Here is a 16,931-nt window from a genome sequence, read left to right as displayed (position 1 = left end):
ACTGCAAGAATTTAGTGTTTTTAAGGGCAGAGCAGCTTCTTTAATCAGTATTTCAACCATCATTAGATTCTCCACTGAAACCAGGTCAAAAACTTTACATTTTTATTTACTGGTATAGTTTATGTTTGTCCCACAACACTTATTTAATAAAGAAATACTCAACTAAAACTGTTGATAAGCAACTTTGTCTTTATTTGAGTTAATTCAAACTAGATATGAGGGAAATGTCTGTCAAATATAATATGATATAATAATAATATAATTGGGAACAGCGTGACTTATTGAGACATTTTATCAAGTAAAGTTCAAACACATTTGCTTGTTTTAAGCACATTCATTCCTACTAAGCTTGGCTTCATCTTTCTAACTTATTTTCAGTTTTAAATCACATAAACAACCATGAAAATAGAAGAATGTGACATTTATAAGAAAAGTATGGCTGTACTATTAATATCATTGGGTTGTTTCTGTTTATGGTTTATTTCGTCTGTTGTCTGTGTGATATTTTACAAACTTTCACTCTAAATGTTCCAGTTGTTCCAGGATGTGCAGTTTTCTCTAAAGCTGAAGAAGCAACATATGAAACCACACGAGCAGCTTTCAGATTCCTCTGGCAAAGCGCTTAAAAACTCCTCCGTAAATTTACTTTGACGTACTAATTGGGGGGTGAAAGTTACGTCATCTGCAGAGACAAACGAACCGCCAACGCGAGCGGCCAAATCGTCAGTCAGCCGCGGTGCGAGCTGTTGTTTCACGGCTCTCTGCAGGCCCAACCTCCGCGAGCGCCGATGGCAGGCGGCTGATTAACAGGATTTACACACACTTAACTCTGAACAAGCTGCGCTCCATAAATATAAACCACCACAAACATGCCAGGCACCGATGAGGGACCGATGTTGTGTACCAACTGCATGATGGGATTATCCTGTCAAAAGGCATGACATCACTAAATCCCTGTTGAGGGCTTTGATCGTTTTGTTTCTTTTGAAGAACTCAAACAAAGTCTGACAGCTTTTTTTATTAACTTCTGCTGCAAAACCTGTGACAATTCAAACAAAACAGTAATTGTCCTACCAGGCCTGTTTCTAGTTTTTTCTTAGATAGTCGGTCTCAATGTTGCTTCTGGAAATTTGACCAGATTTTTTTTTTTCGTTTCTACTTCAAGTTTTTTCACGTGTGAAAACACCTAAGAGGCACAGTTTGATGCGTCTGATGTGCCAGCGTTCAGTATTTCAACAAGAGGGCTTGTTACACAGCAGCAGTGTTAACAGCTCGACACCGTGGGCCAAAAACATTTCATACTTGAACGTTTTCCAGATCAGATTGCAAAGTCATCCAGCAACAGATTTGGAACAGCCAATCAGATTAGAACCGTCTGGAGAAGACAACCAACCATTTATCAGGCCAATAAAACTACAGCTCCTACTTCTGATTGGCTGGTTAGTACTTTGAAATTAACCTTTGAAATCAAATCTGCTTTTTTCCTCCGTTATCGTCTCAGTGCTTTTGTTTTCTTCTGCAAAGGATCAGATTCACCCACACGACTCATAGAAACGTAGTTAAGATTCATTCAGTTTCAGTCAAACTAAACCTAAATTCAATTTAACTCAACTCGAGTTAACACATCTTGACTCAAACTGACTCAGATCGACTCAACTTGAGTTAAAATAACGGGACATGAGTGACCTCAGCTCAACCCAAGTTATCGCAACTAAAGTTAACTTAAATTAACTCGACTTAACTTGAATTAACTTAACTGAACCCAAGTTTACTTGATTCAACTTGAGTTAACTGGACACAACTTAACTCGTCTCTAGTTATCTTAACTTAACTTCACCCAAAAGAGCTCAACTCAACTTGCGTTAACTCAAACGGACACAACTTAACTAGTTAATTTAACAGGACTCAAGTTTACTCGACGAAAACTAACTCAAATCAACTAAACTTGATTTCAACTTAATTGACGTGACCCTAACTGGACACTAATTAATTTAACTTGTCTCAAGTTCATTAACTCATTAACTTTACTTGACTCAACTCAGATCAACTTAAGTCCATCCAACTTGAGTCAACTCAACTCGTCTCCAGTTATCTCAAGTTAATTTAACTTGTGTCAAGTTAATCCACTCATTAACTCGAGTTCAACGTGACTCATAACTTAACGATTAACGAGATCCTTCATCATACCGACACCACTGACTTAGTGTTTACAGTCGGACCAGGCTGCTGGTTAGTTTAGTTTAGAGGATTTTACCACAATCTCCAGTCCTCCATCTGCAGGGACGTAGATCACTTTGTAGCCCTGGACGTTGCCATCAGCAGGATTCCAGGTGACGGTGAGGGTGGTGATGGTCGGGTTGGTCACCTTCATGTTGCCCACTCCGCCCAAAGGCACTGGAGGCGGGAAGAGGATTGGCGTTAAACAGTCAAACTGTCTACAATCATTTACACATAAAAAAAACAAACAAACATGGAGCCTCACAGTTACTTACATGTCTTTCCGTTCTCTGACTGGCGTTTCCCCTCCCTGGCAGGGTAAACTGGTAGCACCGACACTGTGTAGGGCGTGTCGGGCATCAAGTTCCTGAGGATGATGGAGGTGGTGCTTGCGGGAACTTGCTCCTGTTTACCAAGATTAATAATAATAATAATAAAAAAGTCATTGATATGGTTAGTTTCATGACTCAACCAGCTTCCTGGTTAGTTTGTGTCCTCAGAGGTAAGACAGGTCTCACCATCTCCTCTAGGCCTCCAGCGACAGGCACATAGAAGACCTTGTAGAGGCGAACGGCTCCGTCAGCCGGGTCCCAGTTCACCGTCAGAGAGGTCATGGTGGGGTCGGTCACCCTCAGGTTCTTCACTCCTCCCAGTGGCCCTGAGCAAGAGGATAGGCCGGGTTTCTCATGACGTCAAAGGGGACGACCGTGTGCCGCTCAGGGTCCATTTGGTGTTTGATTTGGTTTAACTTGACTGAGAGACTTCTATCATATCCACAACGTGCTCTTCTGTTGACTTTATTTTGTAGTTTCACATATTTGAAGAGAAACTTAAAGGTACTGTGTGTAACCCAAACAAAAAAATTACATCTTCCGCCAACTTTCTCGGTCGCTGCTAACAGTCATCAGCTAACGTTAACTCAGTAATGTCCGCCACAGTCCACATGAACACAAAAAAAAGTTTTATTTAGTGAAGCCCGTCGCTAGCAAAATATTATCTGAGTTGATATGTTAGTTGGCCAGCTACAAATTAAATTGGGTAAACTTAAGTGCGGGTGTAGCGATCACTCTTACTTGTCTTTCCATTTTCAGACATCGTCTTTCCGTCTCCCGCGGCATAAACCGGCACCAGAGAGACTGTGTAGAGGGTGTCGGGCTGCAGGCCTCGCAGGATGGTGTTGGTTGTGCCGGCGGACACGGTTTCCTGAGGTTAACACGACAAATCGCACACATTAGTTGCTCCAATAGGCATAAAGAAGACAGAGAAACAAGCATGCAGCTAGAAATAACCATGAAACGTTGTTTAGTAGGTTTCAATATGAGAGTGAAAGTGAAAACTGTTGGGAAATATCTCTTTAAAAAGTGTTTTATTAGCTGTTATCAACATGCATGACTGAATCAAAATAAACCATAAACAGCAGCTTTTCTGTCTTGTGGTAAGAAGGTGAATATTTCCTCGCAAACATCTATGATTGAACACACAGGTGAATAATCTGGCGTCAGCTTTAGCGCTGTGTGCGAGCCGACGGGGGGGGCGGACGGTGGTCCTACCAGTCCTACCATGCTCTCAGCTCCTCCGGCCGCAGGAACGTAAATGACTTTGTATTCCTTCACTCGGCCGTCGGCGGGCTCCCAGCGCACGTTCAGGGTGGTCATGGTGGGGTTCAACACCTGCAGGTTCCTCACTCCGCCCAGAGGCTCTGAGGGCACAGAAACACAGACGTTCAACTACAAAAGTCTTTTTATTTACTCCACTTACTGAACGGCACTGGAGTACTGGCACTTCACTTTATTCTAGAGACTTTATTCTAATTATTCTACTGCAGATTTACAGATTTAACATGAGACTTCTGTCTTTCTTTCCCCCGTCTTTTCAGAAAGTCCAACTAGCTTTGGAAATCGGCTTATTTTACCTTAAAAACTGGGAGAGTCCACAAAAACCATAAAGGCACATCTGCAGTCACTTTATCTTAAGATCTCAAAGCCAGCAAACAAATTGGTGGTTTGGATTTAACAGCGACGTCATGTTTCATGCACTAAAAATCCCCAAAAGTGGAGATATGATGTTTGGAGTCAACAGAAAAACGACATTTCTTCACTCTTAGTAGTTGTAGTCTGGGTACCTGAGAGCCTCTAATGTTTAGTAGATGTTTTAAAGTACGACTTTTACTTGTAATTGAGTACTTACTGGTTCGTCCTTCCCCAGAGATGTCTTTGCTGAGGCCGGTGGGGTACACGGCGGCCACCGTGATGGCGTACGGGGTGTCGGGATCCAGCTTCTGCAGGTTGACGCTGGTCTTCTTTCCTCCAACCTGCGTCTGTTCACAGGAAACATGCCGGCGTTAGCAGAGACAGAAACGAGTGTAACAGCACTGAGAAGTGGTAAAGGTGAGCAGTCTGAGTCAGTGGAGTCAGTTTCAACAAACAAGTCAAAGAAAAGACACAAATGCAAATATTACAATCTCATTTTTTGGTTTTGGTTCATTCCTGAGTTTTTTTCCCTGTTGTTTGTCAATCAATATAAATCTTTAAACCTTTTTGAAATGGGTAACATGATGCTTATGACTTTATAGGACACCCTCGACCCTGTTTTTACATATTTTGGTTTCAAATGACTGGTAGGTACAAAAACTGTCCCAGTAGATGGGTGTCAAATGGGCTCCGATATATAATCCTTCAAGGCAATTGCGCCAAGTAGGTCTACTAAAAGAGCTTGTTTGATCCACTGACAGGCTCAGAGTGTTACAGCATCATAGAAAGGATCCCTACAGAGAGAGACCTGGAAGATCCTTTTGGTTATATCGCTCTCTGCACACACACCAGACTACATTCACTAAAACAGGGATTTTACCTCACAGAACACAGGAGCTGCTGCTCTGCTGCTGCCTTAATTTTGGTTTCATTCTCTGCTGAGTTTTTGTACCCACCAGTCATTCAGACACCAAAATATGCAAAAACAAGGTCCAAAAAAAAAAAAAAACTAGTAATCCTCTAATCTATCTGTCTTTAATCTAAATCTAATCTTTCAGCTTTCACTTTTATTTTGCAAACAAGACAGAAACAGTGTCATTAAATAATGTGAATCTAAAGAAAATCTACAAAGAAGCACCTTAATGTCTCTAAATCTGAAATCACTTATCCCTGCTGTCATCGCTCAGTCATCCACAAGTTAAACTGAAACCCAACCATGCACAATCATCTGCAGTGTGTCATGTTCTTGGAGAATGATCCGCTGTTTCTGAGGACAATGTCAGCAAACTATTTACATTATCTACACGTGAGCGAGTTCAGTACTTCTCTGGAAGGGAATCCAAGTAGGCCTTTGGGAAATCCTGAGCAAACAACTGTGCAGTATATTGTGAAATGGACACGACACTGTAAACACATTCATGGAGGGTATAAACAGTTTGCCTGGTAGCTCCGAGATACATGACAGAACGTATCACATCACATTTACATCAGTATTTTAGTATTTTAACCCTAATGTGCAAAGAGTGACACTGTGTTCATCTCAGAAGCCATGTCATTATAGAAATGTCACCATGTTTTGACGGCAAATCAATTTACTTCATCTATTTATCTGAAATATTAAAATTGTATTTTTATATATGTTTCTTTTTCACTTTCAATCTAAAAAAAAAGGGCTTTTTCTCTTTTTAAAGAGGCTCAGGGAGGGAGGAGGAGATAGTGCCTTTGATTGGGGACTATTTTCAGCAGCGGATGAATCTACATGGGGTGCCCTGGTGAGTATATAGGGCAGCAGGACCTTATATGTGTGGGACAGGCAGAATAAACCACAGCTCATGGTTTTAGAGTCGCAGATACATGAACTGTTGGTATCATCATGGTGTCTTCTCGTGGGATTTATTAACAAGAAGAAAATACAGAATATCACCAGATTTATCCTTTCAAAGTAAAAGTACAGCTAAAAGCAGCATCAGCCTGCAGACTCTCAATGAGATTCTCCATATTTTCATCTGTGTGTGTGTCCAGCTATCATTCTTCTTCACTGTAATATTTTATTGCATTTAATAACACAGTGAACAGCATCAGCACAGAACTGGATCTTTAAAAAACAGCAGCTTCCATGCCTTCCCAAAAAGTGGAGCTTCACTCTTATTCAGAGCAGCGAGGAAACCCTGAGCTCATCCTGCACAAACAAACATCCCATCTGGTTTTGTATGACGGACGTTAACAACAACAAGCCTGCAGACGACAACAAGACACCAGATGCTCAAAGTCCTCCGGTCCGCACATCTGATGCAGCAGAGGGGATCAGAGATCCATTAGACGGATCTGTGCAGCTGACATCATGATTCGACCCTGACACGTTGTTTGGGGGAACTCTGTCATAACATCTCAAGAGACACAATAAAATGTGCAGCTCACTGAAATTCTTTTCATACAGCCCAAAGTTTCCTTTCAGCTCATTTCCAGCGCTAATCACCGTTGGGTCATCGAGCAGGAATGCCAGATTTGGCGGTCAAACGCAGGACTCGTCCTACTACACGATCGAGCTGCTCGGTGCTGTCATACACCGAACGTCAGCGTGTGATGAAGGAGGAAATTTCTCTCACAGGGAGTCGGCAGCTTTTTTTTTCTGCGACGAGATTTTAAAACAAAATCCAATGTGTACAGCAAATGTTTTTGGCAACGTCTGCTCGCTGATTTATTGAATTTGTGTTCAAACATCAGAACTGTCATTTATCATTGTGAGTATAGATTTAAATTGCAGTCCATCAACTCAGATACTTTAAAGTATCTGGGAGTGTTTGCACCTTGGTGTAAATAGTCAGACGGACTCTGATCCTGTCACACAGTATATACAAAGATAAATGTCTGCTCATATCAAAGACAGCTGAAGTTTTCTTCCTATCTACGTTCTGATGGATTTTACAGAGGGGTTAGGTCATATATCATTCAGAACCTTGTTTATAGAGCATTTTATATCTAAAAACGTGGCTGTTCATTCATTGTTTTTTTAATTTATTTGGGGATTTTCTGGTTTATGGATAAATACATAAATAAAGATATCAAAAACGTCCTCTGACTGAACAGATTTCTGTTCTGGAAATGTATGCAAATGAGTGCATATTTAATAAAATAGTGCATCATTTGCATGTGTGCACACAACATTTCAGTAAACTCTCCCCTTGTGAAGGACTTGTGTTCTTCTACCACTGGTGTTAAGCCCTGATTTATCTGACTGTGTTTTGAAGGAGGCTTTTAATTACTCAAATGTTCCTTGTTTCAAATGAACTATTTTGTAAAAATGTGTGAGGATGACACAGCATTTGCCTTTTAATCCCTATAACGTCTTTCCCTGCAGAGTTTTGAGTCTATTCTTCCGTTCTGGACATCCTGAAAGTGGATCTCCAGAGGAGGAGAAAACTTCCCATCATATCAAACAGTTTATAATTGATTCATGTGCACTGGGACTCATATTACAATCTTCTCTGACAGATTTAAAGCTCTCCATCACATTGAGATATTCACAGATTTGTCATCGAGAGGCCAAAGATCGCCTGAGATGTTCCCACCGGTCAGAAAGCAGCACAACCGGCACCACCGCACCCCCCAAACAAAGTTGAACAAAACCTCCATTTGGGAGACCATTGCAGGAAAATCCTCCCTGAAAAGGAATTCAGTTGCATTGTTCCTCAAATCCCGGACAAACAGATGATACCCGGAGTGTTCACAGCAGTGGGGTGACGGGAGAAAGGGATTCGTTTTCTGGTAAACCTCAAATTTATATATATATAAAAAAAAAAAATTCATGAACTGAAGCCAATTTGGGTGTAAAAACTTAAATAAACATTTTATAAATCTCTGTAGTAATGCTATTGTTCAGTGTCAGTGGAGCAGCTCCAGCTTTCGTCTCCTGATAAAATAAAGAGCCAAGTTGCTGAGTGTGTGTGTGTGTGTGTGTGTGTGTACAGCAAAACAGTATTTTATGGGAATTCTGCTCGTCAAATTCTTCTGGACTTATTTACATTAGATTCACGGTTGACGTAGCCAATAAAAAAAAAATATGAATGCGCAGTATTGGAAATTTGACAATAGCTTTCATTTTGGCTGATACCATAAATATGTAAAAACCTACATTATTTTGTAATTTAACTGTCAAAAAGAGCTCTTAGTTGACCTGTTATTAAACTCTAACTTGTATATTCCTACTTATTCCTCACTACACTGTAACTGCACTGAAACTGCTCCATAATTTGTACTTTTTTGGCAGCTTTCACTGCACTTTATTCTCTCTCAAATATTCATATCTATTCTCTGGTTTGTCTATAGTAGACAATAGTAGAGTCAATTTCATATGTCAGAACACAACTGAATTGGAATCAAACGGAAGAAGAAAATTACTAGTATTATTATTATTTTATGTAAATAAGATGATTGTGTGATGATGATTTATTAAAGTCCATGATCCCTGGGCTCCCTGAAAACCATCTAAAAAACATGTTTCACCAATAATTACCACCACATTTTAATTTGTACAAACGCAACAGATTTGTGGTATTTTTTGGGGTTCACATATGCTGATGACAGCACTGTGTTTCTATCTAAATAAACCTGGTGTCATCGTAAATACTGTGAAAGGAGCAGTGAACTTACTGAGAGAGGCTCGCCACCAGCGACTGGCCTGTAGGTGATCTTGTAGTTCTGGACGGGGCCGGGGGCGGCGTCCCACCTCACCGTCAGCGAGGACGTGGTGGCGTTGAGAACCCTCAAGTTTTGCGGAGGCTCAGCGGGCACTGAGAGCACACAGACAAGTCCAGTGAGACGAACAGAAACGGCGGCGCATCCTGCATTTGATTAGCGATGATGATGGGGATGGTGAGGATGATGATGATGATGGCAGTGACAGGGATGCTCCCACAGCTGGAAGGGGCAATTTTGTTGATGCTGAAAGCAGCGGGGTGACGAGGTTCAGCGGTGGTCAATGAAGCTGTTCAGAGCAGGACTGGAGTTCAATAACTTCTCATTCAAACCATTGACTACTGGGCTATTTTTACAAATTTTCCAGCAAATTGTATAATTTTTATTACTTTTTGTACTTCTACGGTTAGTGCCTGATTGTGCCTGCAAATTCCCTTCATATTTTTGGGACTATAACAACTAAATCTGAGGGGACAATACAAAACATTTTAGATGACACATTTGGATAGGCTCTGTAGCGAATGTTGGAACAAAACTAATAAAATTAGGAAATACTGTAACAAATTTTGAAAGGTGTAAATAGTTACTGAGTCTTAGTTGAATTAGAAGCTGACTGACCCCCAACCCTTCAACAGAAACACTGTACGATAATGCAACACCATGCAACAACATTAATCTGATGACTGAGGTGAACACTGATGAAGGATGACGTGATGACGCGATTAAATGAAGTTACAATGTCAGATGAATGAAACTGCGGCAGGACAGAAATGTTATAATGACAAAATGGTGAAGGGATGGGGGAAAACAACAAAAAATAAAATGATCGACAGTGGAATTAAAACAATCATTCACATGGATGGAGGTCTGTGGAGGATGACATTACATGACGTTGCAGGTCAACTTTCACACTTCTTGCATTTAAAGCTCTGAATCTACGTTCACACCACAATATAGTACACGTTTACTGAGAAGCAACACTGGGAAAGACATTGATTTTTACCACTGCCCTACACGTAATGGGTTTTTAATGTTTTTTGTCGGCCACACAACGGAAACAGAGAGTACCGGAGCGTAGTGTTGAGCTAAGATGTGTGAGAAAATGTTTGAAATGTGGTGAAATAGTTTCCGCAGCTTCATGCAACAGTCTGGATAACAGCTCTTGCACAGTTTTAACCAACAGAAAAAGTGTTTTCTGCTTTCGCAATCTTTATTTCTGATTAAGTAAATAAGTTAAAAGGCAGAAAAAGTGTTTTCTGCTTTCGCAATCTTTATTTCTGATTAAGTAAATAAGTTAAAAGGCAGCTGAGACCAACGAAAACCTGATTTTGTAAATATCAGATCACTTCTTTCACTGCCTGATCTTGAGAACGTCATCCATGCTTGTTTTTACTCTCAGCTCGATTACTGTAACTCAGGGTTAAGTCAAAAAACAATCTCCCACCTAGAAGAGATCATATCAACCCTGTGTGAGCCTCTCTTCGCTGGCTACCAGTCGGTTTTAGAATTGATTTTATTGATTTTATTTAAAGCACTTCATTGCTCAGCCTCTGGCTACATTGTCGAATTACTGCTCCCTTTTGAATCTGAATACATCTTTAGATCTTTAGACCTCTGTCAGGCCTCTGGTGGCTGTTCCCGGCTCCCGCCTCAAGACTAAAGGTTATTGATCTTATCTCTATTATTGCGCACTTTATTCTATCATTTTGCTTTTATCTTATTTTCCTCTACCTCATCTTTTGTGGTGTGAACGCACAGTGAAGCACTGAAATGCACACACATGCAGTTAAGAAAGGAAAAAAAAAACACAGTGTGCTCCCATGAACACCGTCCCTCATGATCTACAGAACCATTCCACACAAAATCATGAACATTACAGTGAAAAGGAGCCTGTCCTTCTCATACGACATACCCTCCCGATCCTTTAACACTAGAAAGAGACGTTGAGAAAACAACAATGTTATTATTTGACGTATGCACATCTGTGAGTGTAAAATATGATGGTTGTGTTTCTCGGGAGCTCGTGGGGTGAGGCGGGTGAGGAGACGGCTTCCTTACGTGTGCGCTCGCTGCCCATCAGGTCCTCGCTCTCAGACTCGTCGGGGTAGATGGCCGTGACGGTGACGGAGTAATCGGTGTCGGGATCCAAGTTCTGCAGGACGTGGGTGGTTTCATCGCTATTCAGGATAGCCTGGACAGAAGAAGGGGAATGTTAACAGTCTACTCTGTCTGTGTGGAGCAGGTGGGCACAGTCACTTATATTTTATTTTGAAGGTCACCAGCACGGTCCAATAATATGAAACTCCAAGACTGTAATAAACAGCCCGGTATGGAGTTCATTCACAGATTCTTGTGCACAAAAACCACCTCGGACGGCCAAATTACGACGAGACAAACACAAAGAGAGCATTATTGCTGCTTCAGCTACGATGGATGTTTTTAGTTAAGTCGTGGCACGCACAGTAACTAGCTGCTGTGAAGCATGTCATTTTAAGGGGTCTGTGAAACCACAAGGGCTCATTCTTGTGATTGTACTTTTTTATACTTTAGTAATAAGAGAAAAAACCTTAAATCACAGTTCTGCAGTGTGACAGTTTCATTTTGCACTTGAAACAAAAGCACCTCCAGCTTCATAATCGTGACTGAATCGACCCTCCTCAGAGAGAAAGGTGGACGTTTTAAACGTGGACTCGTTCAAACAGCCAGAGTTGTACCAGCAGGTGTGCTTCAGTGCTCTTTACCCGAACTCAGAGCTGCACTTTAGTTCCAGTTTTAATCAGAGGGATGAAAAACTGTGAGGCTGCAGGCGAAAAAGCTTCACCACTGGTTGGACTCTGTTCTGGTGAGGCAACTCAGACCAGATGTTTAGTGTCACTGCAGACAGGCGCTGCTGTCCAAGAGGAGCTCATTTGCATACTTTAAGAGAAAGCACTTGACTGGATTGTTTATCCAGCTGCTGAAGATGCAGTTTTTTGATAACAAATAGAAATGTCAAGTGGACAAAACAAATTCCAGATTCACCTTGGATACGAATCAAGATGCCAGATGTCCTGGTCTGAGCCGGTGGTAGATTTTAACTTGGCATTTCCAAACTTTCCAAAAACCTTCAGAGGCTTGAATAACGACATTTTAAGAAGCTTCTATCCTCTCATTAACCAACTAATTCAGTCTGAAACCTGCTCGGGGAAGCACATGGGCTGTTCCACGGTGTTAACATGACGGTTCCTTTTATAAACTCTCTCTTAAGAGTCTGGTCTGGTCCTGAGATAACACTTGAATTGGCGCTATGTAAATAAAGATTGATTGAATGATTAATTGAATACAACTGCTTCACTATTTATGCTTAATAAAAGGTTCCCACTCTAAGTCAAATGTAAAATTCCTTAAGTTTTCCGTGACTTTCCATGACCAAAAAGGTCATGACATGAAAGTGAGAGAGCATTTTGAACAAACTTTAAACCAGTGATCTTAAATTCTGGTCCTTGAACACCACCTGATATCACTAATTAGTTACCTCAGGTGAGTTAATTCAGGTAGTGTGTACGTACCAAAAATATTGGTTGGTAAATAAACATTTTTTCTGAGAAGATGCACAAACTTCCACGATTATTTCATGACTTGCTCCAGTAATTTATTATACTGCCTGACTTTTCTCTGTCTGGAATGGACTTTCCTTAATTCCATGACCCTGTTAATAACTTTGTTTATGTGTATCTGTGCAGGAGCTTTAGATATTGAAGAGTTTAGTGCACAGCTCCTTTATTTTTGCAAAGGACTGCATGTTTACAGGAGTTTTTAAATTGATAGCAGAGTGAATTCAAGCAGCGAACATTTAGAGCGGGAACTGAGGAGGGCAAACAGGCGTTAAAATTCATGTCACCATAACCAATCTGTGCTGAATAAGCTCATTTTTATTGTTTTAAAAAGTTGAACCTTGACTTTCCATGAGCTGCTGCTGCATTCATTTATTATTATTCCCTGACTTTCCCGGTTCCCTGGAATAGACTAGACGGAATAGACTTAGACTTTCCATGACCTCCAGCAGCCAGACCAAATGTGATTGGTAGAAAATGGCCTTAAACACAATAAAATACTGGCAAAATAGTGGAATTGTTTTTCTCCAGGTGTCATTATAAGACTTATAAGAAGTCCATTTAGGTCCTGAACACACCAAGCAAACCTCTTGCTGCTCTGGTAGCTGTAAAAACATCATTTCAGAAGCAGAAGCTGTCCCAGACTGGTCAAACTTACAAACTGGTAGTTGTTCTCCCCCTTCTTGGTCCAGCCGATGCGGTACAAGGCCACGTCCGGGGCTCCGTGCTCCCAGGTGGCTCTGAACGAGGTCTGGGTCACCTCGGAGAACTGCAGGTTCTTCGGGGCAGGAACAACATCTGTTCACATGGAGAGAAACAAGAGGGAGGAAGGAAGTGTTGCTGATTATGAGGAGGTCTGAGAGATGAGGCAACATCATGTGAAGACTATTTACTGGAGCTGCAAGTGTGTGGCCGACCTCACCTTGTAGGCCAACATGTGTGTGTTCCAATTAGATGCAAGCGCACACTGTTTGGATTTGTGTTTGCTCTTGTGTGTGTGTGTGTGTGTGTGTGAGAGAGAGAGAGAGAGGACCAATTTTGGTTTTAAACCATTGTTATGAGGACATTCCTGCATTGTGAGGACATTTGCTTGGTCCTCATTACTTCAAAGTGCCGTTTATGGGTTAAACTTTGGTTTCAAGTTTAGGGTTAGAATTGGTTTAAGGTCTATGAGTGTCCTCACAAAGATAGAAAGACAAGAATACTTTAACATCACACTAATTGTGTGATTTCAAATCCGACACAAGTGTTTACAAGTGTTTGCTCGTGTTAAAGTTTATTTGCATATTAATGTGCACATCCAGCCGATGGTGTTTTTTAATAAACGCAGGAGCTTTATGAGCTGTCGCAAGGAGCAGCTGACTTAATTGAAGAAATATCTCTCTTAGATTATTGTTAGAAGTCTTGCAGGCTGGACAGTTAGCTGTATAGGAAGATGGCGTCCCCATTTTTTAATTCTGCCTACAAAGCTCTTTTTGGTTCATAGTTTTTTGTGCAAAACTGTAAATAAGCACAACGACATTTGAACATTCAGAGGTGTGAACAAACGCCGGATTAGAGTTAGGAGCGACACGACTGATCGTGTCCATGGGGGCCATCACAAGTATGGAACTACACGATTTGTTTTGTGTGTGTGTGCAAATAAGACATTTTTTTTTACAGCTCTCCAGGGATTAATGATAAACAGAGCCAGTGCAGTAAATGATCACAAACACACACACAGATTTAATAGGTCCAGCCCCTCTGGAAAATGTTTCCAGTCCAGGAGGGGAAGGGAAGAGAAAAGTGATTCCAAAGTTTAAAACACATGTACTGCTCTGGTGCTGCAGATGGTTCGTCAGCTCAGGGAGGTTTGGTGTAGTTACAGAATAAGGTTACCGTGTTTTCTTCACTGATTCCTGGTGGCACACAGCCATAAACCCTCTGCTGCCACTCTAACTAAATGTAGGTCACTGAAATTCAAGAAAAACTATACTTAAAGGGTAACTCCGGTGTTTTGGGGCCCTGTTTGGACAAATTTTGGTGTCTAAATGATTGATAGGTACAAAAGTTTTCCAGCCAGCAGCTGGAAAATGCACTGTGATGGCTGTAATTTAATCCTTTAAGGTAACCTCGCCCGTTAAAGCAGGTCCACTAAAAGAGCTTGTTTGATCCACTGACAGGCTCAGAGTGTTCTTCTAAGTGTGTGACAGCATCATGGAAAGGATCCCTACAGAGAGAGACCTGGAAGATCCTTTTGGTTTAACCACAAACAGCCGTTATATCGCTCTCTGCACACACACCAGACTCCATTCACAAAAACAGCAATTTTACCTCACAGAACACAGAATTTGCTTGTGTAGTTGGTGTGACTTTAGGTGTTTAAACACATTAGTCCAGATCTGAACTAACTCATTAAAACTCCAAAGTCACATAATGACATAAACAAACTAACTGATCATGGAAATGGTAGGCTGACAACTCCTGTGTTCTGTGAGGTAAAATTAGTGTTTTTGTCAATGGAGTTTGGTGGCTTTAAACCAAGCGATATAGTGGCTGTTTCTGGTCAAAGTTGTTGTAGCCAGTTCACAGCCTTTTTGTGTTTGCTGGTTGAGGTGATCTACTGGATCAATTCCAAAATCATTTGGAAACCCAAACTACATAAGAATAGGGTGTAATCCTTTTACAATCCTCAAACCTTGCTGTCAAAAGTTCTATTATATACAAAACAAGCAATTTAAACCAAAAGTCTACATCTAAATTTGGACATTTTCCTTAAATTTACTGTGTATATCATGAGGGAGGAATAGAAACAACAATGTAAACCAGGAGGAAGTTGCTCAAAATAAGAAAGTGAACAAAAGTTAAAATGTAAAAAAAAAAAAAACAAAGTTGAACAAAGACAAACTTGAAATCAGACCTGTGATGGCGGTTCCAAGCATCGTGTTTCCAGGTCCCTCGTCGTAGATCGGAGTGACGGCCACATCGTACTCAGTCTGGGAGATCAGGCTGGACAGGTCCAGGGTGGTGATGTCACCGTTGACTTCAACCTGCCGGCGACAAATTTAAGTATCACTCACACAGCACAAACCGTGACTTTTGTTTCTGTAGCAAGAGGAAATGCTCTTTGTCTGCATCAGAACACACAGTCTAGCTGAAGCAGAAAAATCCATTATATCATTATCTTCAAAGCTGCCAGACTCCATTGACAAAAACACTAATTTTACGCAGCAGGTGCTGGTCTGTCTCTGTTGCCTCGATTGGTTATTTTGTTTGTGTTATTTTGTGAACTTGGTGTTTTAAAAGGTCAGTTTGGATCCAACACAATGTTTGTGTAACACATAATAACACAAACAAACGAACAGATCGAGGCATGACTCCAATGTTCTGCGAGGTAAAATTCCTGTTTTAGTGAATGTAGTCTGGTGTGTGTGCAGAGAGCGATATAACGGCTGTTTGTGGTTAAACCAAAAGGATCTTCCAGGTCTCTCTCTGCAGGGATCCTTTCCATGATGCTGTCACACACTTAGGGAAATCTTTGATGTTAAACGCTGAGGTATGTTTCCTCAGTCGAGTTCTCCATTTCAAGGGAGAGCTGAGTAAAGTCAGCTGCAGTCATTAATCCAATGAATGGGCTTCTTCTATAGAGACAAGAAGCCCTCAGCTGTAATCCTTAAGAGGCGCTGAGCTGCTGTGCATCATCCATCACCACTTTCTGGAAACGTCTCGCAGGTGTCCACGACCTTCGGCTGCAGATTCATCCCAGACTGTTTGTCCTCCGCTGACGTCCAAGTGAGAAATTATGAGGATGGAGTGGTGCTGGGATGATCCAGTCAGGCTGGGCTGGTGGCCTGAGCCAGCGCTCCTCTGCCAGCAGACTGCTTTTCCCATAAATATCAGCCAACAAAGTGGAGCTGCTGCTCCGCTGAGAGGCCGCCTGTAACTCTTTACTGGGTCCCGACTTGGTCACTTTCCCAGAACGACGATGTCGCTGCTGACTAAAGCTTCACCCTGATGAAGCTCTCTGTGAGGTTCTTATTGTTTAAAGAGTCTCAGAGCCTCTTTACTGTGAGGGGGTAAGAACTGATACCAGCCAGTAGAGAAGGTCACAGCTGTACATCCCTGCTATACACCTGAAACTGATTTAGACTGATTTAGATGGTACTTTTCAAACAACCAGGACGGGGGAGGAGGCTGCTGGGCTTTCATGGGTCCCATAACAAACCAAATGTACACAATGTTCGCTAAAGATGCTTTTGGAAATCCTCAAATCTTTAACAATCATAGAAAATAGATGCCCTTTAAAAGCAAATGGAAGGTTAGACTGGTTTAGTTTTAGTTTTCTGTCAACCAACTAATCAATTAACTGAGTCACTGTTTCACACACTAAACCTATTGCACATTTAAAGCTAAAATCTGTAATTAACCACTTTAATATTTCATTTTAGTATTCTAACATCTGTAGTTTGGTCAAAAG

At 41.2% G+C, this 16,931-nt stretch overlaps 1 protein-coding gene across 1 annotated transcript in view; it reads right to left on the bottom strand.

The window, feature by feature from the left end:
* col12a1b (collagen, type XII, alpha 1b) overlaps positions 1-16,931 on the bottom strand; it is a 131,924-nt gene that overhangs the window by 58,845 nt on the left and 56,148 nt on the right. The window contains exons 26-36 of the mRNA XM_070849932.1: positions 15,375-15,504; positions 13,134-13,273; positions 10,941-11,073; positions 10,795-10,812; positions 8,838-8,977; positions 4,405-4,534; positions 3,777-3,916; positions 3,291-3,420; positions 2,736-2,875; positions 2,493-2,622; positions 2,255-2,394 (exon numbers count right to left, since the gene is read on the bottom strand). Coding sequence (XP_070706033.1) covers positions 2,255-2,394; positions 2,493-2,622; positions 2,736-2,875; positions 3,291-3,420; positions 3,777-3,916; positions 4,405-4,534; positions 8,838-8,977; positions 10,795-10,812; positions 10,941-11,073; positions 13,134-13,273; positions 15,375-15,504 — 1,371 coding nt within the window. The remainder of the gene's footprint in view (positions 1-2,254; positions 2,395-2,492; positions 2,623-2,735; positions 2,876-3,290; positions 3,421-3,776; positions 3,917-4,404; positions 4,535-8,837; positions 8,978-10,794; positions 10,813-10,940; positions 11,074-13,133; positions 13,274-15,374; positions 15,505-16,931) is intronic.

This window comes from Pempheris klunzingeri, chromosome 18 (genome assembly GCF_042242105.1).
Source record: "Pempheris klunzingeri isolate RE-2024b chromosome 18, fPemKlu1.hap1, whole genome shotgun sequence".
In the NCBI taxonomy this organism is placed as follows: Eukaryota; Metazoa; Chordata; class Actinopteri; order Acropomatiformes; family Pempheridae; genus Pempheris; species Pempheris klunzingeri.
The sequence above is the reverse complement of the archived record's forward strand: the minus strand, read 5'-3'. Positions and strand labels throughout refer to the sequence as shown.